General features: G+C 41.2%; 1 protein-coding gene across 2 annotated transcripts in view; it reads left to right on the top strand.

The window, feature by feature from the left end:
* Window positions 1-539: 539 nt before the first annotated feature.
* LOC121954434 (A-type potassium channel modulatory protein KCNIP2) overlaps window positions 540-26,403 on the top strand; it is a 115,334-nt gene continuing 89,470 nt past the window's right edge. For both annotated transcript variants that reach the window (XM_088086489.1, XM_042501932.2), the window contains exon 1: window positions 540-866. In XM_088086489.1, coding sequence (XP_087942615.1) covers window positions 794-866 — 73 coding nt within the window. In that variant the 5' untranslated portion in view covers window positions 540-793. The remainder of the gene's footprint in view (window positions 867-26,403) is intronic.

Raw genomic sequence — 26,403 nt, 5'->3', positions numbered from 1 at the left:
ATAGGAACCTCAATCTTCATTAGTGATTCCTGATTACCTTTGAATCAGTCACTGACTGGTGCAAACTAGTAACGACTCATTAATTTCTCATTACCTAATCATTAGTTCCTCCTTTTGTGCCCCTAAAGTAAAGTGGTATATCATATTGAGTAGTTAATAAGAAGTCCCTCATTACTTCATGATTATCTGAGCTTTACTTACCCTTTATGTTCCATCCCATCATTATATATCCTTACCTTGGGGTTATCGAGGAAGCACTCGTCAACGATTCATTAATTATAATCTCGTTTATGATTCGTTCCTCACTCGTTTCTTCGTTTGTGACATTTTTCTGTAGGCTAACTCATTGCTTAATGCCACTTTGGGAAAATGTTAGGAATTTGGCCATGCATTCATTATAATGTTTTTAAAAAAGCTAAAACAATATATGTCACAAAATTTGATTCTTTCTTAATTTGGCTTTCTCTTCCTGTCTCTTTCTGTGTGTGCGTACCTAAGTGCGTGCATGCGCGCGTGCCAGCCCATGTGAGTGCCGACCAGAAGCGCGCTTGGTTCACTCCGCTCCTGAATGCCGAGAGCGCACACAGAAACAGACACGGGGAAATAACAACTTACATGGCTCTCTTGTTTCATCTATGGCAAATCAATTATGACTTGTTAACGCTAGTGTACTTGTAGCCATCCTCCGTGAAGGCGAACAACAACAAAAAACACTGTTATTATTTTCCTCAAACAGGATCGCCAACATATCAGCTGTTTGCCACAGTTCCACATTCCGGCGCACACGGGAAAAATGAAGGCGAAAAACCGTGACCAAAGCTTGTCGGACTCCAGGGAGCTGGACGGATCCTATGACCAGCTAACGGGTGAGCAAAAGAGCGTCTGAAACATCGATGAATGTGTGTGATCGCCTGCAGAAAATAAGATTCAATATGTAAAGCTGATAAGCTGAGAGCAGCACTGAACTTCAGGTGGCTTTGAAATGTCACAACCTGCCTGCCATTCATCTCATCCCAAAACGAAAACAGAGCAGAATATGTTTTGTTTTCTGGATATTGACAATTTATTTTTAGTGCACGTGTAAGTTTAGATCGTTTTTTTTGTACTTTAATTCACAGCTTCCGTGGTTACAAATGCTTTTTTGTTTTATCCGTGTTGTTGCTGTGTTACTGCAATTAAGTAGAAGAATTTAGAATTATTTTACCCGCGGGATTAAAGAAATGTGTGACAGGTTAATGGGGGGAAAAAAAATTACATATTGAATCTTTTCATGTCAGTGTTGCATGCTTCTGTGGTTGCGTAATGTGGTGCGTAATGTTGCTGGTTTTTTGTCAACAATTTTAAGACAGTGTGATAATTTGCCTGCCTGGCTCAGCTATGGGAGACCACCTTATTGTCGCTGGCTGTTATGAAAGGCGCTGCAGGGCTGATGACACTTGTCTGACCGTGATCTGGCGCCCAAACTATGGAGCAGATTCCGCGATCTGCTTTGGTGTGTGTCATCACTTTTCTGACCGAAATCCCTCATATTGCCGCGAGCCTGAGAGCCTGATAATCCGAAGAAGTGTGGCTCTGTAGTTAAAAAAGAGATGATACTCTCTGCAAACGCAGCGGACACCTGAGCGACTTTTAATGCCATGTGGATTATAAAACGGGGGGGATTTGTGCTTAGTTTTGTTTGTGGGTGTCTGGATAAAAAATGAAAAAAAAACCCAAACCTGGTCATATATTGTGCTTTCTTTCTCCCTGATGGCAGTACCTCCACTTTATCAGTTTTATCGCCATATAATGAAGCGGTTCACTGATTGGCAGTGAGCATGCCTGCACATACCTGCACCCTGTGCGCGCTCCTTTGCAATCTGATCACTCTCTTGAGGTGTTTTCGCCTCACCACAGCCTCCCATTGTCACATTATAGCTCACAGCTCTCCCCCGCTTGTGCGAGCACCGTTTGCCAGTTAAGTGCCAGCTGCCTAAATAAAATGCTTGCTTTTATGCTTGAACACATCTCAGGCCTGCAGAGGGAAATAGTGCCTGTCCAGACAGCTGTGTGCCTCAGGCTCCACAGGGACACCATAATCTCATTTGTCACAAATTTAATGCACCCTAAATTAAGAAAAGATTGCAAGGTGTCTCAGCAAAACCATGTGTGTGAATATTTTTGTGTGTGTCAAAGCGTGTGTAGGCATGTGTGTGTGGGTGAGTTAAGAAGCAGCAGGTTCACTTTTTCTTCAGTCTATTGTTGAAAGTTTAAAAAGAAAAAAGGAAAAAAAAAGAAGACGAATTTGTTCTGCTGAACTTAAAAACATCCATCTACTCAGCATGGGAATTGTAAGTCATGTCAGCCAACCCACACAGTGTGCTGACCGTCATGCTCGGACAAACACTGGGCTTTGCACAGCTTCTCAGAGACTGCACAACACACTCCAGCAGCTTGACTGTCTTTTCCCCCAGTGCTCTGAAACTTTACCTTTGGCTCTGTAATTACTTGCAGATTAGTGTGCAATATGCACCTGATAATGAGATGCATTATGGAGGATTAGTAAATGTGACAGTGCAGGAGATGAAACTTTTTATAAACCTCTGAGCAAGAATCAGCACTTCCTCTTTCTCCTCTTTTCAGTCCAGCGTGTTGAAGTGGTCCCCCGTGTCTGACTGTCCGCAAGAAGTCATATTGCTTTTTTAATAGTTGAGCGAGGGGAGAGAGAGAGAGGCACCAAGTCATTCAGTGTGGCAGAGCAATTTACTCCTGGCATAGTTTTTAATGACTTTTTCAAAGCTTTGAATTGCATGGTTAATTCATCTTTGTACAACGCTGTCAACTCTAAAACATACTTATCCCTGATGGTTAGCATGGTTATTAAAGCTGCCTCTTGCCAATAAGAGTCAGTGTAATGAAGATGTGATGCAGCTTAAGCTGTGGAGAAATATCGCTGGTCATTTGTTTATGATGGTTTTGATATTATAGATGTGCATGACTGCAGAGTGGCCCAGTGTGTACTGTGTGTGCGTGTGTGTGTGTATGACAGAGAAGGAGCAGGTGACAGGTGATTTTCTGCATAATCCTCACTAAAATGGAAAAGTATATAGTGTGATGTGAGTGCACGACTTGTGAGAATGGATTCTTAAGTGGGTTTTTTGTGTGGGAAGGACAGCTACAGGTGAGTCACTGTTCTTACACACACACACACACACACACACACACACACACACACACACACAAAGAGAGAGCGTGTGTGTGCTTAAAGCTAAGCTGACCTGTGTTGCCTAAAGGTAGTGTGGGTGGTCTCCAATCACCGTTTGAGTGAAATGTAACCCTCTAGAAATAACTCCCTCTCAGCCTGCTACATTGTACTGAAGTGCGCCCCACTGTGTGTGTGTGTGCATGTGTCGGAGTGTGTGTGGTAGCCTGGCGTTCCCCGTTGTTTAAGAGCACCGACTGAGAGATGAGAGGTAATTATAGAAGCGTGGTGCAGTAATCTCCTCTTCCACCTCACAAGCCACACTCAAGAGGAATCATATCACCTACACACACACACACACACACACACACACACACACACAGTAACATCTCTTCACATACGTATATGCGACTATTATCTCAATCTTGTCATGCTTAGTTTTCCTCGCTCCAAGTCCAGAATTATATCTAAAGGCTCATCAGCAGTGGTTGGTAGCAGCCAATCTGCCAATCATCCCCTTGTTCTGTCTGGTGTTGCCAGTACACATAATGTCATGTCTTGGTGTTTTAAATATTTCAGAATATATTTAATTTTTACGTTGTGCTCTACCTTGTGTTCTTGCTTCTTGTGTCGTGACACTCCAACCTGATGTGCAGATGGTTTATTTTTCCCCCCTCATGCTCACATGATCTGACAAACCCAAATTACCATCCCTTGTGTTTTGTCATTTTTTAATCAGTGGTCATTAGTTTAACACTACTACACATGTAAGAATGGCTGAGTGCAGAAGGATAATCACTACCAGTGCGAGAAATTAGTTCTCTGTGTTCAGAGGTCTAATGATTAGTCAGTCAACAGGAGATTTATCTGCAACATGCCCCAATGAAATGGTTCCAGCAGCTCAAATATGAATATTTTGTGGTTGTTACAGGCATGCAAAAAGCGACAAAAGAACGTTTCCCACTGGATATAAACCCATTAACACTCCCTAACATATGGATTTTTTAAATTCACGAGAAGTGTAACAATCCACATTCAATCCCTGGTCAAATTACACTATAGTCATGAGTATTTATCAGCTCCAGCTCGATCCAGTAATGGAAATATGATACCAGAGTGGACATGATAATTTTAGCCCTTTTGTTGGTGTGATGCAACAAAATACTGCCTGTTTTCATCCAAGCAGCGCTCAAACATTGCTCAAAAATATAGTCAGCACTAAATTTGAGAGAAAGACTGGATAAGTAAAATATACCTTACAAAAAATGAGCCATTGTACCATTCTCATTATACTGCATGCTGCTTTACACAGAAGAAAAAATTAGAAAGGCTTATCTGCTGCCAAGCGATGTACACAGCTCTGGTCTACTGGCAATTGGAAAGCAGTCAAACGCTTATTTTTAACAGTCTTGCCCACATTTGGCAAACCTACATACATGGCAAATTTTGGTGGAAAAAGGGTAAAAGATGCAAACCCCCTTAGGTCCTCCAGGTGCATGCCCCCTTAGGAAGGAATATTTTAAAATATTAGTTTTGAGAAGTGGATTAACCGTCTATTTTAGCATGAGGATATAGGAAAAAAATAGAATTAATGTAATCTGTGCAAGGCACTAAAAAAAAATCTCACATCTGCCTTCATCTGTTTTGAAAGCACACCTTTGTTCTCCCCTAATTTTCTTTGTCTGAAATTGAACCAGATAAAAAAAAACTTTGAATCACTTTCAATTTAAGTAAGTAAATGATCTCAAACATTGCCACACATCTTGCATTTACTCTCACAATTTTGTCAATGTGACATTGCTATACATTTCGTGAGTAAGTGGTTGTGTTTGTGTGTGTGTAGAATTTTGCTGAAAGGTGATAAGTTTGCAGGCCTGTGACTTTAGTGCTCTACGATAGTAAATTGAATATCTTTGAGATTTTGATTGTGAACTTGATACAGCTACAGTAGATGGAAGTAGAGGTCACATTTGGCTATGAGAAACTGTGGTCATTTTTTCACTATTTGATGGCATTTTTTTTTTTTTGATAAATAAGCCCTATCTGTGTTCTCAAAGTGTGGGATTATTCTGAGGTAGAATTTTGCACCCTTTGGAGGTTAGCTGAATGCAGCTCTGAAATATGCTTGAAGGACTCAAGGAAACAGGAAAGTTGAATTTATTTGTAAATATGCTTACATAGTAAAGACACCTTCAGATAGAAATTAATATTATGTGCAAACACTGTCTTGTGTGTGTTTGTGTTTAGAGGACGTACAGTATGTGGGAGATAGGTTAGGCAGTGAAGTCCATCTTTCAGATTAACTGTTTATTTTCTTGGCAAAGTGAGCTGATCGCCCACTTCCCAACAGTCAGCACAATTGGACACAGACACACACACACACAAACAAGACACATGCAAACACAAACATGCACTCTTTTAGTTGCTTGAGCTGAAGTTTTGCTCTTAAAAAATGTTCAGATCGTCCTCTACAGTTGAGCTGTTTCACACAGCAGCTTGGCTCTGAGCTCTAGGAGAGATGTTCAGCCTCTGATAGATCTGGACAGTTAATTTCTCACACGCACGCAGCTCTTAATGAGCAATATTAAGCGTTGGCATTCAGAAGCGCACCAGGCTATAGGTCGGCCAAAAAAAAAAAATAGTCGAGAGAGAGAGGGTAGAGGTGTTGAGGTGAAGGGCATTAGCAGGTCTGGAAGCCACACGACACCCACCACGACCCTGCCCCCAGTGTGAAAATAACTTACAATTGCTAAACCAAACTGGTTCCAGAGCTCGGATTGGCTTCATAATTGAGCCTGTCAGAGGGAGTTTAGCATAGAGTCACCTTCTCGGCATGACAGTTTTTGCTGCAGCTAGACTCGTAATGGCCACTGGCACTAATTAAAAGCCTTGATTTAATGTGTCATCTGATGTGCTGGGACATGTGTGACACACGTTAGCTCATCAGGGATCCTCTCTGGGTTCCTGGGCTCCAGTTCCTCCTGGAAATGCCAGACTTGCTGATGTGAAATGACTTGATTCCTGCATGGAGGAATGCTTGGAGTGGTTTCGCTTCGGCTTATCTGTCACTTTGGTTACATCATCGAGGGAAGGAAGGAAGGTGTAGTGGCAAAGGAAGGATTGAAACAAAGTGCAAGGAGATGAGTTAGGTTGCAGCTGGTGTTGCATTTGTCAGGCAAATCCCAGAGATGCTCTTTTGTAGACTGTAGGTGTTGTTTTCCCTATCATAAAAGCTCCTTCTGCCAATCACAGTCTACTAATGCACACTCCATCAGTGAAGTCCTGTAATTACACAGGAGCTGCCACCTGAGACCTGAGATCTCTCTGACATTCAAATTTGTGCCTCTTAAAGTGGATAAGATGTTTGCATGTAGAAAGGAAGGAGTTTACAGTGTATAATTGCACATCCATTCTTCCCCGTCTGCCTCCTGATGTCCCCACTATATTTCTAAATAATCTGACTGACAGTCCCCACTTAAGCCGCACTCTCGCTTTTTCTGGAACTCCATCACACTCCTCCCCCTCACTCTGTCTCCACTCTCACAAATCAGATTACATAATGAAATCATATATATTTCTCCGTCTCTAACAGAATGTCTTCAGTGTCTCACTTTCCGTGTCCTGATTCCTACCACCTCTCTCTCCAGGCTCTCTGCTTTTGTAAGTTCTCTGAATACCTTTCAGCCCTCACTTCCCAGCTTTCCCATCATCCATCCTCGGACCAAACTGCCTCCCTGACCCGTCTCCCACCTCCTTCTTCTCCAATTCTTTCAGTCCACACTGGAACCAGTGTCGTAATGGGCCTGGAAGCTGGAGTCAATCCTAAGTAGTTTTAATCTTTGACCGAATCTACGGAGAGGCCGGGCGATCGTTAATTAAAATAAGCCCTGCTCACCTCTCTGCCTTGGTGCCCCCCGCCTGCTCTGCTCCTTCTCTGTAAACACATTCATTTATAAATGACTGCAGGGAGGAGAGGAGGGGAAAGGATGGAGAACAAAGCAACGGGAGATGGAAAGACAAGAGGGAGGAGTTAAAAGAGTCAATGTACATCTCAGATTGAGAATGAATGACTTAATGGGCAGCGGGGGAATGGAAATCAAAAAAAAAAAAGTGATTTATTGTACCACAAACTTACAAGAATTTTTTCCCTCCTCAACACCCGTCTGATGCTGCTTTCCTTGTCAGAGATATTTATCAACAAGCGACTGATTGATTGACTGACGGAGAGTGCCTCTGAGTGTGGCGGTGTTATTTGTCGTATGTGTGTGTGTGTCTCTCTCTCGCTTCGATGTGCTGTCACTCACAACATCTGATCTGCATTAGTGGATGATTTTCTGTCCATTAGCTCAGCCATTCTCCATTAGACTGGTAGTATCTCATCGGGATGGGGAGGAGGGAGACCAGCAGGCAGCCAAATTATGCGACTGTGTATGTCGGTTGCAATCATGTTCTCCTAACTTTGTGCACTTTGACTCATTTTTTATTTGTGTGCGTAAAAAGTGAGAATCCTTTGTCGTCAGAGGTTATCAGCTCTCAGATTAAAGATAGGGGATCACTGTGGGTGTGCTTGTGTTGTGTGTGTGAAGGTGAGGTTGTCTGGAGGGCACGCGTGACTGAGATGGAGAGGATGTCTGGAGAAGTGTGTGGGTGGGCTCTACCATCATTCCCATTTCTCTTTTACTCATTTGAATGTTGCATGTGTGAAAATTGAGTTTGTACAGAAGATGCTGGGTATTTTTAAGAACATGTTACATTTCCCTTCTCTGTGTGTGAACAGGGTTCCCAGGGGTCCTGAAAAAGTCTTAAAAGGCATTAAATTCATTAATCTAAAATTAATTGGTATTAAATTGCATTGAATCAAGGCGGATTATATGAACTTTTTTTCTGAGATTGCATCGGGAAATCTCAAAATGATTGGTTATATCTATTTTTTTTTAGATAATTTACCAAATTTAATGTCACACAAATCAGGATAGAGAAACCAATAACACTCATACATTTACCACATCCAATAAAATGACAAATTAACAAGCCTTTTTTAAGGAAACCAAACAGATACTTTAATCACATGATGTGTTCATTGTTTTCTACATGTTCTACTCTAGGAAGTTTTTTCAGCATTTGAAGTAGATCATTCAACTTTTAAACTTAAACCAAAAAATAATGTTTTATGTTGAAAATTGTCCCTAATTAGTAATTGATGTTGACTTATGTTTTTTTTCCCTTCAACTTTGGTTATTGTAAAATTGGTCTAAATCTTTACTTTGTGTAGCAATAAAAGTCTTAAAAAGTCTTAAATCTAACTTTCCTTAAGCTGGTGGACCCTAGAAAAAAGTAGAGACGGCACAAACAAGCAAACAATAAGTGACTGAGAACATTTACTCTGTTCACTGAAGGTTCTTCAGTAACATCTTCAGTGTGACTGACAGCACAGCAGAGAGTGGAGGTGATTAGAGGAAGCCTGGGGTTTGCTCTTGTCAAAAGCAAAATCTCTCATGCACACACAGAACACACATACGGGCATAAACACACACACACACACGCACGCAGGGTTTTGGCCTGAGGGATGACAGCGCAGGAGAACACTGCAGTTGGTCTTACAATCAATCAGTTAGCTTTGACAAAACTTTGGACAAGGTCTAGTCAATAACTCACAGGCGTGCACATTCACACACTAGACATCATATACACACACATGCGCGTGCACAGCTGTGAAACAGTAGAAGAAGAAAGCCCAGTGGGCAAAGCCTGGTCAATATCTGTCAGTTAGCTGACCAGTCAGAATAAACTCAACAACTCTCAATGCTCACACAGTGTCTTACTGAAAGCCCCATCAAGACAAGTTTAATGCAGAATTGCTGTTTCTGGTCAGGAGTAAAAGTGAAACCATGCCATAGGGATCTTAAAAGTCTGGACAGTTTAACCTGAACTGTATACACTGAAATAACATCTTTAAAGGGTCACTGAGGGCAAAAGATTGTGTCTGTTGTTTTTCCAACCCATTTTAGTTGTCACCACGCCCACGAAACATCATGAATATAGGCTGCCACATGACAAGGCCCGATGATTGGCTGTCGGCCCACTACTGAGGCAAGCAGCAAGTCGGGTGCTGATTCAAAAAGGCGGTTTAGCACTGGGTGCCCTGTGAAACGGCACAGCTTGAGTTCCTCATTGCTTTGAACACCACTCTTGCTAAACAACTTTACCTCCTTTAATCCCTCTCTTTAGAGGAAGAATGTTGATGATGCCCCTCTGCCTCCTTTATGTATCATCATTTCTTGTTTACATGAGTATGCTGCCTATGCACTGCAACTGCTAAAGGGAAACTTTGACAATTTTGAACCAGCTCTGTCATCGCAGAGCGTGCACATCAACTGGTGGCTTTCCCACCCTGCTGACCCTCTGATTGGTCAATGCTCGTTGCCTTGTTTGTTGGGTTGGTTGATTTAGGTATTTGGAGTGAGAATGGTTATGGTAAGAAAGTCAAGACAATCAGAGGCAGAGTATGGCCTAATAGGGCAAGTCAAGCTTTCACCAAAAAAAGTCCCTGTGTTTCAGCACCCGGAGCTCCTGGCTCATCTTCTGGCAGACTTTTCTTGGACTTTTAGGTTTTTTTTTCTGGACTTTTGCCTTCAAATGAATGGGAATCTTTGGGTGTTAAGCTTTTTCTGTGCCACTAGGCCAATGCCTGGAGCTATTTTCTCATCAACCTGCAAAAGCCAAACACTGTTCATCTGCACACACTGCAATGACACAGAGCTTGTTGATAATCAGCAAACTTTGTCGTAAGCTACCCACATTGCTACTTTCTAAGCTACTGTAGCTGTCATATTTCCCAGTGCCAGACTTTCAGTGGCAATAGCAACTTGAATTCAGCCAGAGCAAAAAACACCATCTGACTCCCTGCAGGATCAGCAGACTTTCTGGCTTTGTAGTCTCAGAGTGGCGGGAAAGGCAGAGGGACTGCGGGGTACACTCGTGGGTGCACCAGTTTGCTAGCAGCAGTCTCTTTCAATAGTGCTGGCTATCAGTAGGCTGGCAGCTTGACTTCCATCATGCAGTTGACATGGTTTCCTCCAATGTATGTTAGAAAAACAGTACATGCTAAAAAGTTGTAAACTATTCTGTTGTGATTCAAAGGAATTATTTATGTTTTAGGAAAAAGCTTGTTGTATCAGGTTTACTTTATGAAAAAGAAACATCCATCAAACACACTTGGCCTTGTTAAATTCTGTTGCAGTTTTTTATGGAAAAGTTAAACTCTGTGCATGATATGCCAGGCGAAGAGAATCCAATTTAATTTCCGATCAATATTCAGAATCTTAATCAATGCTTGTTACATTGTGCAGTGTTGTCGGACAACTTTGTGTTATTGCGCAGCATCATTAACTCGCTGACAGGCCGAGCTGCCCTTGCTCTGGCCTCAAAATGGCGGCCTTTATATCATTGCTCCTCCGTCAGCCCAGGGCCAGATTGTCAGAGGGGACACTTCCTGACAGCTTGGTCTTTATCTCTCCCAGGAGAGATGCTGAAGTCAGCCAAATCTGCAACCAGCTAAATATGCACAGTGTGACAAGGTAGACGGAAACAGGACCAATTGCATTTTGGAGGCTACGATATGGTTCAAGGCATTACAATTGTGTGAGAGAAGGTTATTGAGAAATGTTGAAATGCTGAGCAGGGAATTTTGCGTTCAGCTTCACAGAGCTGTGTCGCTGTGTCCTGACTCGACTGTTGAACCAGCGTGTACTTCCTCTCGGGCAGCGACGCTGAACTACACACTTGTGAAGACACGGACTTTAGAAGTCCAACAACATATTTGTGTACTTGTAAATCTATTTGCTTTAATCATCTCCATTGCACGCTGCTCGCTCTGGGTGTTTGCTTGTTGGCTGTGGGGCTTGAAAATCCTGTTCCCCCCATGCTATCTCCCTCTGGCACTGGTAAACCGATTACTCACACAGCAACCTGACGTTCCATAAGTGCTTCTCCCCAGGCACCAAGGCCCGGCGCCAGAATTTCATAAGAGTTAATGGAGTCTACTAATCAACAACGCACACACACAGACAGAGACGCACACAAACTCGCACACAGGCAGGTTTGATTGATTGGTGGGGTGACAGTCATGACAGCAATGGGATCGTTACCGACCTGCAGCCACTGACATTACCATCAGAGGTGGACCTGAACGTAATGCTGTATATAGAGTGGAGAGAGGGGACACATTGAGAGAGAGAGAGAGAAGTGCTGATGCCCAGTAGTAGAGGAGGAAATAGAAACAGGAGGAGGAAGTCTATTGTCAAATTCTCCCATAATCTACAATATACACATTATACGCGGTGGCTTAAATCCCTGTTGAGATTTGATTAGATCAATAATGGCAGATCCAGGGTCAGCTTTGCATAACACATTATTGGGATAGTTGAGATACGGTCAATGGGCAGCTTGCAAAACCACCTCCTTCACAAACAAACAAACCAAATCATTACAGCATTATTATACATTTGATCATTTGTTTTGGGGAATAATTGATTGTACATCTTAAAGAGGCTAAATTATCTGGTAGATACAAAGTTATCGCACATTTGGCGACGCTAGTTCGAGTTAACTTGTATTTAAGCACCTGCTCACATTCACTATCAACTCATTTTCTGCTGTGACATGACATTTTGCTTGGAAATTTGTTTTTTTAGCTTAAAATTGCTGTATTTTCTTGCTACTGAAAGAGAACTTGAATTTCCAGTCACGTTTTTGTGCTTTTAATTTAAAAAACTGCTACACTGTGAAATCAAACTATTTGATTTCACTTAAAAAAACTTAGTATCTAGGCTGCCTGAACATTATTAGTTGACTAACTTTGAGAAGAAAGAAAGTTAAGGTAATTTTGTAATGCTTTAACTTGTCTTCTCAAATCCACTCATCTGAAATATTCAAGACAGCCCAGACACTAGCTTTTTTATTTTTTTTTAAATTGATACAAGTGTAGCATGGTATGCTGGGCTTCAGATCAATTATGTCATTTAAAGAGAAACTTGGGTATTGTTCAACCTTGCACCTATTTTTTCATTTTTTGTTTCCAAGTGAAAAATGAAGAGAACAATTTTTGAAATTGGTCCGGTATTGAGGGAGAGGGCTGCAGCCGGCAACAGCGAAGCAGGCTGCAGTGGAACTACTTGGGCAATAATACACAATAAATGTATGTCCACTGAAAGTGCTTGTTTTTGCCAGTAACAGGCAGATTGTTTTTAGAAGTATTTTCGACAAAAATGAAAGGACCCTACAGTGAAATAAGACGTTTTTCTTCATTTTCTAGGTGCTATATCGTAGGCGTTGAAGACGTTTCGCCTCTAATCTGAGCGTCTTCTTCAGGCTATGAACGAAAAAAAACAGTTCAGATGAGAGGTGAAACATCTCCAAGAAACTCAAGCAAGTACCAGTGTTTTTATTTACCTTTGGCTTGATACAATCACAGACTTTTTTACACTGCCAAATATTCAGCCATGACACTGAAATATTTCTAAAATACACTAAGCTGTGCTTTCTGTGGACCTACACAACAAACTCCTCTTAGTTCTGCTCTCTCAAACGTACCTCTTGCAAGACTTCTGAATGAGACTTCTCCTTAAATAATTTTGTACAAACACACTGCATCAAGCGATCGCATTGTTCTCATCCTCGTTGCCTGAGGATAGAAGCTTTCCCTGAGCCTCTCAGTGCTGGCCTGATGTATCTGGTACCGTCTGCCTGACCTCAGCTGGGGGAAAAGGCAGGTATCTGGGTTCTTGCGATCCTTAATGATCCTCCTGGTTTTATTCTTGTAGTTCTAGTTGTAAACATGCTTTAGGTAGTGTAGAGCACTGCCTATTTTATGTTCAACCCATTGAACCTCTCTTTATGGGTCCTTGCAGTCCTGTTCAGTGCTGTTTTCACACCACGCAGTGATCTTCCCTGTCAGGATGCCCTTGATATTGCAGGAGAAGAAATTTCTCATTATTTTAAGGGATGCCAAGAATTTCCTCTTATATGAAGCAGTCTCTGCCTTGCCTTTCTCACCACTGAATCAGTATGCAGTGCCCAGGTCAGACTATCGTTTCTGGTTCTGTCCACCCTCTTCACCAAGGACCCGTTTATATAAATGGGGCGTAGTTCCTTCCCTGCTTCTTCCCAGAGTCCACTATCAGCTCCTTTATTTTGCTGTCTTCAGGAGTAGGTTTTATACTGTAGGTAAATGTTCCCACAGTGACTTTACTGATTTTCTTATAAAAAGTTTTTTTGGAATGTGTGGGATGCTTAGGAAATTTCCACTCATAGTTTTGCAATATAGCAATAAGTCTCTCTGGGTCTCAGTTTGTCACATGACCTGCAATTTCAGCTGTGGCCGCCAAACCTGTCGCACAGTGCAGGGCTGTCCTCGGCGGCCCACTGGGGCCGGGTTGTCAGACTTCCTGACAGCATGGTCTTTATCTCCCCTGGAGGAAAGCTAAAGTCAGCTCAATTCTCAGCTTCAGGTAATTATATTTTTTCCTGCCATTTCAGAACATATTGAGGAGTTTAAGGTGAACAGGCAGAGACGAAAACTCACAAGAGAATAAACTCAGAAGAAATGAGTTACTTTTGTATTCATGAAACACATTAAGATAATAGCTTTCTCTTTATTTAATGTGTTTCTAAATTCCAGTTTTCTATGCATGACCAAGCATGATATTGAACAGTGACCCAGTGCAAATAATAAGACATGTAATTATAAAGGCCATAATGAAACGTGTACTTGAAGAAAGTCACAAAGTAGCATCTGTCTGAAGGTTGTTTTTTTTCGGTCACCATCTCTTTTTTTTTTCCCAACCACAAAATGTGTGCCTCTAATGAGGGCGAATTAAGGAGACGCGGTGCGCACGTTCAGATGCACACTCAGAGAAAGTCATTAGGAGGGGTAACGATTATTAATGAGGCCAGTGTAAGATTCATGCGCTGAAATATGGGCCTGTTGTTTCCTCCCTTGATGTGCATGACTGAGAGAGGTTCTGCTGGGTTCTGGCATCAAAGGAGACATTATTGACGATGTATGATGGGACCCCCGACTCACTGAGCAGGTTAAGCCCAGTTTGGAAATTCAACCAGTTAATTTAAATTTTACTTTTATGTGCATTAATATATTTTGAAGATTCTCACATATCAATCATATTCTTATTTACTGTAATGTGTATCAGTGTGCTTATGTGACACGTCAGTTTCAAGGCTGTCACAGTGTATTCCTGCATTTTCCTTTTCAAGTAATAGTACGTAGAATTGGGTTCCAATGTTTGATAAAATATCTGAATTCAGAGGCTAACAAGGAGCTTCAGAGCTTTTTAATATTTTTTTTCCCTCAAGGATTACCGCCAGGAACATTTTTACTGATCATTGCACTTCATGTTTACTATTTGGGATTACTCTCATCCATATCATATCAATATATTAAATGTATTAACTTAATAGTTGTGAATTGTGTCCCCCAGGATCAAACCGCTCAGTTCAGAAACATGTGACATTGTGCTGAGTGACAGACAAACGTAAACTGACTACAGTGTGCAGTGATGAGTTGTGATGGTGTAGTCAATATGTCTTTGAGCGAGTGTTGCTGTTTTTGCAATCAGAATTTGAAAATAGCTCTACATCAGAAAGGTTTACATCAGCTGCTGCTACCTTGGTTGTTTTCGAGAATGCCTCAAAGGCGCTCCTCTTAACCAAGGTTTATGCTTGCTGTAGTGTCCCTGACACGAAGGTGTGTATGCCGAAAATGACGACATCACGCATTTTGCGTTGTAGTTGTAGGTGGACTCTCGAGCCAAAAATAGACTGGAAAGTGGAGAAAGACACATCAATATTATCCAGTAATATAACATGCATTTTTCTGAAATGGGCCACTTTTACAGGTGACAGAGTATTTTTACACTGTAGTATTGATACTTAGGTAAAAAGTCTAAACACTTCATTTCACAACACTTACAGGTTATGAACTGCAGTGTTTTCGCCCTGTCAGCCCAAAAAAGGTATTTACAGATCCGAAAGCTTCCAAAGGTTAAAATGTAGACTTTAGTGGATGCAATAAAGAATACAATAAGCAATACTTGAATTAATTTTATGCTGGATTAAAATTTGATAATCAAACACCAAATCATAAACATCTAGCATTTTAGTGCACCTTATTGTCTGTGCTTTAAGTTTTACTTCACTTCAGTTTTGTGCTTAGTAAAGTTAATTGCCTCTAGAGGTCAAGCAATTTGTGAGCAGCACAAGGAAATGTCTCGGCTGTTTGTGCCTTCATGAACGTCTTGAAGGAGGGTTTGTGTGTGTTTGTGGGAGTGTCTGTGTTGTACAGTACTACCTCATTGATATTCCTGAGTAGATCTTGACATTAGGGAGTCATTTGAGTTTGACAAGCGAGAGGCAGAGGTCTATTGCAGATTCTTCTCAGCTCTTCTCTCACCTTCACTTTTCACCCTCCTCTTTAGGTTTTCTCGTATACATGCCACGCTTTTATGAATAAAAGGCTGTATCAGTGATGATGTTTTCATACTTAACCCTCTCTTCTCTTGTCTTCCTCAGCGGTGGAAAAGGTGATTAAAGTGGATGTAAAATTAATAGTTTTAGCCTCAGCTTTCAAGCCTGGGTGGGCACAAGTTGTACGAGGACTGGGCACAGTAATGGAAAATAATGTGTGTGTGTGTGTGTGTGTGTGTAGGGGTTGTTTGTCACTAAGGGAGATTTATTCATATCAGCCCATCAGCTCGATGAGGATGGCAGGGTGAACTTAGATTAAGGTCATACAGTTCAAGAAAGAAAACACAGACATCTTTCCGCCTGTCAGATGAGTCAGTCTTAAAGAACATAAGCAAAAATAACAACTTAAGATAAATAATGTAAGAAAAAAATGTTACCCTTCGTGCATTGTGCTATGAAGTGACACATACAATTAGACAGACCATCTGGGATACTTCCACAGTGAATCATTTCTAATGCAAAAAGTCGCCCTTTATTATCTTTCCAAAGTTATAAATTTTTAACATTTCAGTCTGTTAATAGTGGAGAGTGCCAATTTGGGAAATCTGCAAAGACAATCCCAGACTAACATCACTGAGATCACATGCTAATATGATGATATAAGCACATATGTAACCTCGTCTCGCAGGAACATTAAAGTGCGCATTTATGTGCAGGCGCGTGCAGAGGGAGAGAGGATGATGGTGCCTCTTTAGCTTTTGATGTCAAACGTGCTCTGTTGTCAAGGCATATTTATTCATTTTTGTGAAGGTCTGCCCTTGGCACTTACAAAGAAGAACATTTAACCATTAACAGTTTAGCTATTAATAACCTTGCTGTCATCAATCAGGAATGTCATATATATTTATTTGCCACGACCAGGGTAGCAACTACTTTTCTGGGGGTCCACACAAGTAACGAAAAAAAATGAAAAAGATGATGAAAAAGACCTACAGAAGGTGAAAGGTCATCCATGACATGAGTGCTGGTTGTTACTGCGGTTGCTGCAGGTGTTTGGGATCACTTGCTGAAGCAGACAATATTTGGATTTTCATGCTTGTCTGTTATTGTAAATGTGCTTGGAGAGGCCAAAAAGCCAAATAGAAGAGTGTATTTTAACAATGATTTCTAACATTGGATATACCAACTAAAACAACATTATATTACACACCATAGGAAATCCTGCCACAATAAGATTTGAAGTTATTCTACTGTACTGTTTCTGACCTGTCAGAAAAACCTTTCCTTCATGGTTTAGCTGAAAGATTGACCCTGACTATACAAAGGTTCCTATGGTTTAGCCATGTGTGTTTTTTTTTTTTTAGAAATATAAAGGTTAAGTCACTTCAAATTTCATAATAATGCATTCATGCATACTCCATATTAAAAATGCATAATAAGTTATATGAAATTTTAAAAGGATTCCTGTTCAGACTGATGACACTGACTATATCCATGTCAAATTTAAAGTGATTTAAAAGTGTATTTTTTTGAGAAACTTAAAGAGAAAGTCAGCTCAAATGACATCACGTTTAACACAACATGTAACTTCTCGATATGTATTTATCATATAACCACCCCCATGATTTCAGCAGGTGTAGGACAAAGGCAATAGTATGATGAGGTTATGTATAAGATTCCTTGTCACATTTAGTTTGTGGTAGTTTGCTAATTCGGCAGGTTATTCTGTAAATTATGTTTGTGTTAAGTGTTTTAAAATATTGTTTCATGTTGCTTTAACGTCCCACTGAAGGTCTCTGCACGTCCCTGTTAATGTGAAAAACTGAATAATTACAGCACATTGAGAGACAATGGCTTATTCACTGTTCCCCTTTTTCATTGGTGTTTAATTTCTAATTCCTGGCCATATGCTAAAAAATCTCTGAGCTTCGTGTGAAGAAGATCAAAGATTGATTTTTTTTTTAATGTGAAAAAGACGATAGAAGTCACCTCTAGAGGCCGTCTCAGTCATCCCTCTCTGTGATAGTGATCTTGGTATGAAAACTGAAAACAGAGACAAGTCGCCTGATCTCATATCCCTTTTTTCTCTGAACCTCTCCCATTTCTTTCAAAGACTTCCAGAAAAAAACAAAACTAAAAAAGAAAAAAAACATCTAACATGCAGTTAAATGTAATCGGGGCAAGCAGCCAGACACAACCACACACCTCCACACAAACACACAAAGACTACAGGCAACAGCAATTTAATAAGCTCAGATACGACCCTGCGGGTCAATTGTTTGACGAAAGTGAAATAACTTCAAACTTGGCAGGCAGCGATATCAGCTGGTCTTGTATCTCCTGTTTTTATTATTTAACAGGCTTCCCAGGCAGTGAAACCAAATCAAAGTTTTATGGACTCATGCAGCATCCATTTAGAGAGTAGTAGAGGTCCAACTGTCAGTCAGTGAGACACGACAGACACACACACACACACACACACACACACACACACACACTGGAGGTGATACTGATGCCTGTTGATCTGTTGATTCAGGACTATAATACCACAGCTGCTCTCTGTCAGCACCTCCAAGCAGCTAGAAAAGAACCTCTGTCACCACCCGCCTGCCTCTTAGTCTGGCTTTATGTCAGCATAATGCTTATGGGAAATATTTTTAGCACCTCTTTCGTTCTGTCCTTGGATGAAACGCAGTATTACTGAGGCTGGAAAGAGGGGATGGGGTTAGTTATTGCACGACATTGTGCGGATGTTCCTAATAACTAGTCATCCTGCATAAATATGTCTTTTTAATGATACACAAAGTACAAAAACTGACTTAAAGTCTGATGTCATCGTGTGCAACACATCAACAGCACACACACATCAGACACTTGTTGACTTCGACCAATTTGCTGTCAACAAACAGATGATGTAATCCTGTCTAGTCTGCTTGCAGCTCAGTGACTAAGTGAAAGAAGATTTACTTCCTGTACTGCATCTGAGAGCTAATGAGAATATCATGTCGAAATATTTTAGCATGTCAACTTTTTTTCAACTTTTTATTGTTAGTAGAGTCAGTTGTTGTCTCTTAAGATGGGCACACAATGTCTGATTTGAGGCCGTTTTAGAAATTTTGTTGTTTAATTCCAACTCTTGTACAAGTAAATCGTTTGCGTTGTAAAGCCAAAGTTCGAGATTTATGTGCTCACACTGTACGGACCTAACATCATTTCCATAAAATGTATATATAAAGAATGCATTGGTATGTGGACTGCCATTTTGAAGCCACAAATTCGGCATTTTGGGAATCTACGTGTTTGTTTCTTTGGAGCCAGAAGTGACCGTATTTGGACAAGAGGCTGCAGCTGTGGAGCAGCGAGGGGTGGATCTGACTCACAGACTGTAGTCAGCGGTAGGGATGACTCGCAGACAGCCTGTCGTAAAGGGGCCGCGCCCCTACATTTGTGTAACTTTGGGCCATAATGAAATGTAAACAGGTGAATTAAAAAAAATATTCAGCTGCCCTACAGTTGTCATGAATGTTTGAATTAGCTGTAGAGACTAAAAGGTGTTTTTTATACCAGTCTGTAGACATGTTTTCTTTTTGTTGTAAAGTTATACATATTAACATGGGGGCCTATGAGAATTTACTGTTATTTTGAGCCTGGCCTTAAGCAGCCATTCAATGAGTTGCAGTTTTTGGCACTTCCACATTGGCTTCAGGTCATTCCAGTGCTAATGTAAAATAGACAATTTAACAGTCTGTCGACCTTGTGTACAGTTCTCACTACTGACAATTGTCATAAAAGATTTGTTTTAAATCTCCGGGCCTGTGGGAAGGTAGAAGTTTGTTCTGGTTCACAGTTATTTAGAGACAAATGTCCCAGTAAGAGCTTAAAGTCCATTTCTACTAAAACAGGTCAGTCCAAGTATTGATTTTACACACACACAAACACACACACACACACACACACACGCACACGCACACACACACACACACACGCACACCAGTTAGCAAGTTATCAGCATCAACAAATACAATAAATTGACTGGGAAAAAAGACGTTGGGGAATCGACTACAACTGTATTAGAGCCTGATGATGGCCAACGAAAATTCAAAATTTGGGTCAGAAACAGCCTCAAATGGTGCAGTGTTTCCCAGCTTTAACTGTTCTTCCACAAAATAGTGAGCATTGATGTGCATGTCTGTTGTTCTTTGTATTGGTTTGGAGGATTTGGAGACAACTAGATGATATCAACGTGTCTTAATAACCTTGTTAAAGTGGGTCAAAATGTACTTGGGCAGCTGCTGACATACGGAGCAGGGTACTCTCAGTGCTGGAGCTCTTTCCCTCAACCTTAGTCCCACTACTTTAGTCCTCAGAGGAATGCTTTCTATAAAATCTTTATGGTGAGCTTCCATTAGATATGAGTTACACTGATGTGTGCAGCCACTTCCAGACACAGTTTTAAGGGAGACAGTGACAGAGGGAAACACACGCTAAAGAAAGCCTGCAACAGATAATATGGTTGTGTGTGTGTGTGTGTGTGTCTGTGTGTGTGTGTGTGTGTGTGTGTGTGTGTGTGTGTGTGTTTGTGTGGCTTCCCTTCAACAGAGGAGGAGACAGAAAAACAGTCGGTGTGTGTTCCTCTGTCGTTGCTGTGCCTTTACAGCAGCAGAGATGAATTGGTCCCCCCATGTCTCCATTTCTCACCAGCTCCTTAAACAATCTTCGGTGCTGCTCTTCACTTAGCTTTGAGTTAGACAGCCGGTCTAAAGATAGAACGGAACAATGAGGACTGCGCTGCTGCTCCGCTCTAATAAGCAATGATTGGTACTTTGTGGTTTTTTAAAGGCTCAAAGTTTGAAATATAAGGAGCTGAACCGAGCCTGTTGATATGCACTGCTCCCACAGCTCATTATTGACAGTGAATGATGCTGTTCCTGCTCCACAGTGCATATTATCATCACCATGTATGAATATGTGTTGCCTCGTTGTATTGTGGTACCATTTGAGAATTAAAAAAAAAATTTTTTTTCCCCTTTTTTGACATTTTCATAACAATACATCCATTTATCTCTCCTAGGAAAAATTATGTGGCACAAAGGAGCTGATGCTACAAATGTCTTGCAGTATCAACAGTTTTTTTCTGTAATAAATACAAGAAAAAGTAGTGAGCATAAGCAGTGGTAGTCACTATGGTTGATCAGACAAAAAAAAGGAGCATTTTGGTGAAGCAATCTTTGGAAAGTGCAAAAACACCGCTGCGATGAAAAGCAGGATCTTATAAATTGGCACTTGAAGCGTGTGGGTGTGTGCACATACAGTAGGAAAGTGATGAAAGGTTTTGGCAGCTGCTCCTACTGTCCTGATGGTGTGTGTGTATGTGTGTGTGTGTGTGTGTGTGTGTGAGAGAGAGAGAGAGAGAGAGAGAGAGATTGAGGAGGACGGAGAGGAATAGAGGGATGCTGGTCAGTGCTCTCTCTTGGCACAAAAGTGAAATGATGTGTGTTAAGGATTTGAGGATCCACAGTAATGCTGATGACACCTTTTGTCTCTCATTTGTTAGTCAAAGTGCAGGCCGGCTTGGCTCTTAGGGAAATCCTCCTCCCCTCTCCCTCGCTTGTCCTCTGGCGTCCCCCTCCTCTCTGCTGAATTTGCGACCTGCATTGTGGCAGCGATGACAGGAAAGCTATGACAATAATCCCCTCGCCTCTGTTCTCCTCCTCACCTCCTTTATCAGCCCCTCGCCCTCAGCCAGCGCGACAAAGACTGTTTTCTGTCACAGGAAGACAGCCACTGTGTCGGAGTGTCAAAGTATAGGTTTCCACTCAACTCATTCAAGTAGAAGCACTTTCAAATTGTATTATGGCTGAAAGTGATACACTCTAGTGCAGTCAGAGATACTGAGTAGTACACACATAAAAACACATACACAAATACCTTTAAAAAAGCATTATTGCAGGTTAATTTTAGTGATTGCTTAAAGGAATTCTGCACCCACAAATGTCCAGTTGTATATGAACTACTCACCTTGTGTTGCATTGAATTTGTGTGTAAAATGTGTTTTCTCGAATGCCTTCACAGTGAACACAGAATCCAGAAACAGAGAAAATTCTTGATGTATGATAGTAAAAGAGGTCCACATTTAACAACAGCAAAACTAAATCAAAACATCTCTTTACAAACTCTCACACAACTCATGCTGTGTAATCTAAGTCTCAGTTATCCAGTGGTATGCTCAGTGCTTCTTAGACAGGCAGCCCTTTTTAACAGGGAACTGAACTTAATGTGAGACCTATCTATGCTCTTTTCAAAGCCAGACTCCACCACAAAATACAGTAACTGAGATCACTGGACCCTGAAGCTGCTGGTCTACTACTGCCTCAATCGACAGTTTGTCTAATTGTGTGACTACGGCGAATCCAAACTAAAAAACACCACAAATTAACATAAACAAACCAACTGATCGAGGCAGTGGTAGACCAGCAGCTTCTGTGTTCAGCGGGAAAAAATGACTGGTTTTGTCAATGGAGTCTGGCTTTCAAGAGAGCATATATAAGTTTCACCTTCACTTCTATTTTAAATAGTATGTTTTAGCAGAAATGCAGACAGCTTAGGGCTGGATAAATTAAACTTGGATTGTCCTGCACGAGTTGAGACTTTGTAAATAGATGTTTAGATATAGTTTTTAAACACAATGCCCTTTTACATAAGTTTATTTAAAATGTATCTAATTTTTTGGATTCTTAGTTCATGGGAGGCATGCAGGAAAAAAAAAGTGATTTTTCAAAATTTAACATAATATGGGGTGAGTATGCAAACGGTCATTTGGAGGTTATAGGATTCCTTGATACCATGCACCTCCAGCACCCTCCCCTCTTCTCTACTCAACCACAGAGTTCACCTTTATCATCCTGTAAACACCATCACCTTTTAAGATAGTTGCTTGACAGCGATAATGCCTGCACGTCCATCATAGCTTTAATAACCACCTGCATGAGGAAATTGTGTGATACGAATGAAGCGAGTGCAGTTTTCACTTTGGTGAAAATTTCTGTCAGACTGCCAAGCTGAACTTCAAATGAACTTTATGCATTGTATTGTCTTCCTACATTTTGCAGCCAAAGCTGTTTTTCTTAGGATGCGCTGTTCGGTACATAATAGGCTGGTTCTCGTTACTGACTCTTTCTAGGTGTGAGTCATACTTGAATTGTTAGACTTACAAATAGGGGGTATTTTTCTCACCAGACTTTCTTTTTTACACTTTCATTTTGTCCGTGTCTTTCTGACCTCGCTGAAGTTTGGCATTTTGAGTACGGCACTTTGAAAAAGTTACAGACAGATGGGAAATAAGGCTGGATAATGGCAGTGGTTAATGGCCCAGTATGAAATTTCAAACTCACGCCTACATGCACACATACACACAGGCATGTGCTCAGACACACACACACACACATAGACGCTGTCCCTGTGTAGGACTTATAAAACTGTGACATTTCTCTGCCGTTCACCTCCCTTCCCCATCCTTCCCTCTTCACTCATCTTCTCCTCCTCTGCTCCTATTCAGCTGCGTCCTGATGGGGGAGCCTGTTTGTCTTATCGCCCTCCGCCAGCTGTGGTTCGGATCGGGGATCTAGGGGTCTCTCTCCTTCCCTCAGCTCTCCCCACACGAAAAGAGAAAAGGGAGACTATGATTTGGCATGCTTCACACACACTCATAAACAATTACAGCACACATCCGTGCACACAAAGACACACAAACAGCGGCACATGCACACACTCCTGGAGCTCATCCAAATTTCATGGCTGCAAGTTGTGTCGACCTCAGAGGCAAAATAATAATATTGAGAAGGAAATATTGTCTGACTCCTTTAGCTGGCTCTTTCCCCTTTACACTGTCATTAGATGCTCTCTTTCCTAGACTCTGTAATGCCACCTGCCTGTGGCTGTTAATGACTACAGCCATCCTCTATTTCCCCATTCTCCTCACTCTCTTAAGCACCTTAATGAACCACCTGTGCAGCCTGTGTGTGTATCTTCGGCTGTGTGTGTGTGTGTGTGTGTGTGTGTGTGTGTGTGTGTGCGTGTGTGTGTGCTGTACCTAAACTGCCTGAGGGTTGCCCCCTGTGTATATGAGCCAATTATCTTTACTTACTTCTCTCCTAATGACTGCTTTGAAATAAGCACGGAGAAGGTGGAATAGAGACGACTCTGGCAGTCAGAAGCAACACATGTGCCCATGTGTTTGTGCAAGAGGCCAGAAGTTCAGGCCAATCACCGAAATGAGCCTGGCAATGAAATTTGGATATTTTAATTATTTGGTTCACAACTACTGCAGTGGACTGTTTGTCTTGTTCTTGGTTGATGATCATCATGATCTTATTGCTCCTGTACTATCATGCAGTCACTCGCAGAATCACGATAAAGACAGCAATCCTTGTTGTTGTTTGACCTCTCAGATAAATCCCACTCTTAATCATTTATTTCCACACTTGAATCTCAGAAAGGATGAGTCAAATTGTCATCATGCATTACCACAATTTGCAAAAATAGAAACCAATTTTTAAAAATCAAAATGATGAGAAGGAATACACTGATTTACAGGTTGTGAAACAGACGTCTCTGGTCTTGGAAATTTGATATGGATGCTGTACCTCAAAGACAAAGCAAGCATATTTACCATGGTGTGCGGTGCAAACATGAAGCATACCTATCCATTCTTCCGTCGTCTTTGCCTTATTTCATTTGGCAGGAAAACCCTGAGCACAACACTTGTTGTATTAATGACTGATTGACAGCTTGTCAGATTACAATGACCAACTCATAGAATTAAAGATGACTAGTCTGAATATGTTTCAGACCTTGTCCAGACTGACAGACCAAATCGTTTTTTTGGCACACCCAGATTATATCCAAATTGATTTTGAGAAGTCTGGACTACAAAAATAACATGAACTATGATAACATGCTCATGCCTCTAAAATCAAATTTCAAAGTGTCTTTGATGAACACACAATCACAGTGTCAGATCCAGAGTGACAGAAGTAGATCCACGCTGCCGCTATCAGAGAATTAGAGAGGTCGACATGAGGAACAACAGTATGTATCGACTCCAAAATAAATGTTTTGGACTACATCAGTAACTGGCACTGAATGAATTGAGTGGATTGTTTTATCTCCAGGTTGCACTGATTTGATGGATTTTAAAAAGAAAAGAAATTTAAAAACACCCACAAGGTTGCATGGCTTTTACACATTGCCTCTGGTACATGGAGGTATTATTTTTGTTTTATTTTTTAAAACAGATTGTTTTTTACACACTTCTATGTAGGTTTTACCAGTTGGAAGGCTGCAGAGCTGCGTGTAGAGAAAAAAAACCCAAAAAGAGCAGGCGCATAGAAGTAGTGATATGAAGTGCTGCTTTGGTTTCCACTGACTCCTGAGAATAATATCTGATTATCAAGCAGCTAAATGCTCCACTACGTGCACCTGCTTGTTGTCATTTGGTTCTGAGCAGTTAGCAGGTTTTTAGAGCATTTGTTTTGCTGATAACAGCTTCCTGCTGAGATGGGAATCATGAGCGTGGCCAAACCAAAGTGATAAAGTTGTGGGCTGAAATATCAAAACATTGAGCAAAATGCTCCATAGAGCTTCAAACACAGACGTAAGGCCAGTGAATTTTGGACTCGAATGTGTGTACGAATGTTGCTTCATAGCTGCTGGATGTGTTTGATCAGGTTTTTGTGTCCGTCAACTTTATGGGGGTTTTAATGCACCCCAGTAGCAAAAAATTGCTTAATGCATCTTTAATGTTCAGCTTCAGTGCATTCGACAGGATGGAACAGATTGCCTTAAAAGAAAAAAGCCCAACTTTTTGCCTCGACTCAAGTTCGTAATTGGACTGTCTCTCAAGATTTTTTTCAGACACGCTTGCCCAGACCTGCCTAATTAAGCCTGCACAAACCTCTGACAGTTTCTCATCACTTTTGCTGTACTCTGGCCTTTTCTAATAAACTTGAGGTCTTAACAGGTAGTGCTGGTGGTGTAGCTGACAATAATGCCTTTGTTTATGCTGCTCTACACGTCACCTTCAAATTACCCGAACACTCGAGGCGGCGGCTGCAATCCAGTGGAACCTCTGTTTAATAACCAGAATTCATTCCCTCTGTCTCGCAGCATTGCCACTGGTGGGGACTGTGTTGTGCTGTGATGTTGAACGCATGGTCAAATGGTTAAAGTGTTCCAGCTTTATATATTCCCCCTAAAACCAACTGGATTTTTAAAAAATTATTTAGTTAATTCATTCATTCATTTTTGCTGTGTGCTGTTTTTTCTTTCTGCATTTGGATATCAAGTGGCCGTCTTTTGTTGTGTAATTCAGGTTATTTCTTTGACATGCAAATATGCTCACATGGGCACAGGGTGTTAATGCTTTCTTCAATAATCGCTTTATTCAGCCTTATATTGAAAGAACCATCTAAGCATCAACACACAGAGGCCCAACAGCTGGCAAAAATCCAGCTGTGTTTAATACTTTGACTGGCCGACACATCACACAATCTAATTCCATCTACTGGACCGTTTCATGGCTCTGTAGCAAACTCTGAGATTAGGACGGTGTCGGGTCTCTAAACAAACACACGCACAATCTGTGTGTGTGTATTTATGTCCTGTCCATACTGATGGTGTTGCCAGGCTTGTAATGTCTCTGAGGTGTTTGCTTGGATAAAGGTCATCTCAACAATTAACCTTGT

Source organism: Plectropomus leopardus, chromosome 13 (genome assembly GCF_026936395.1).
Source record: "Plectropomus leopardus strain MGB_pleo_1.0 chromosome 13, ASM2693639v1, whole genome shotgun sequence".
Classification (NCBI taxonomy): domain Eukaryota; kingdom Metazoa; phylum Chordata; class Actinopteri; order Perciformes; family Serranidae; genus Plectropomus; species Plectropomus leopardus.
The sequence above is the reverse complement of the archived record's forward strand: the minus strand, read 5'-3'. Positions and strand labels throughout refer to the sequence as shown.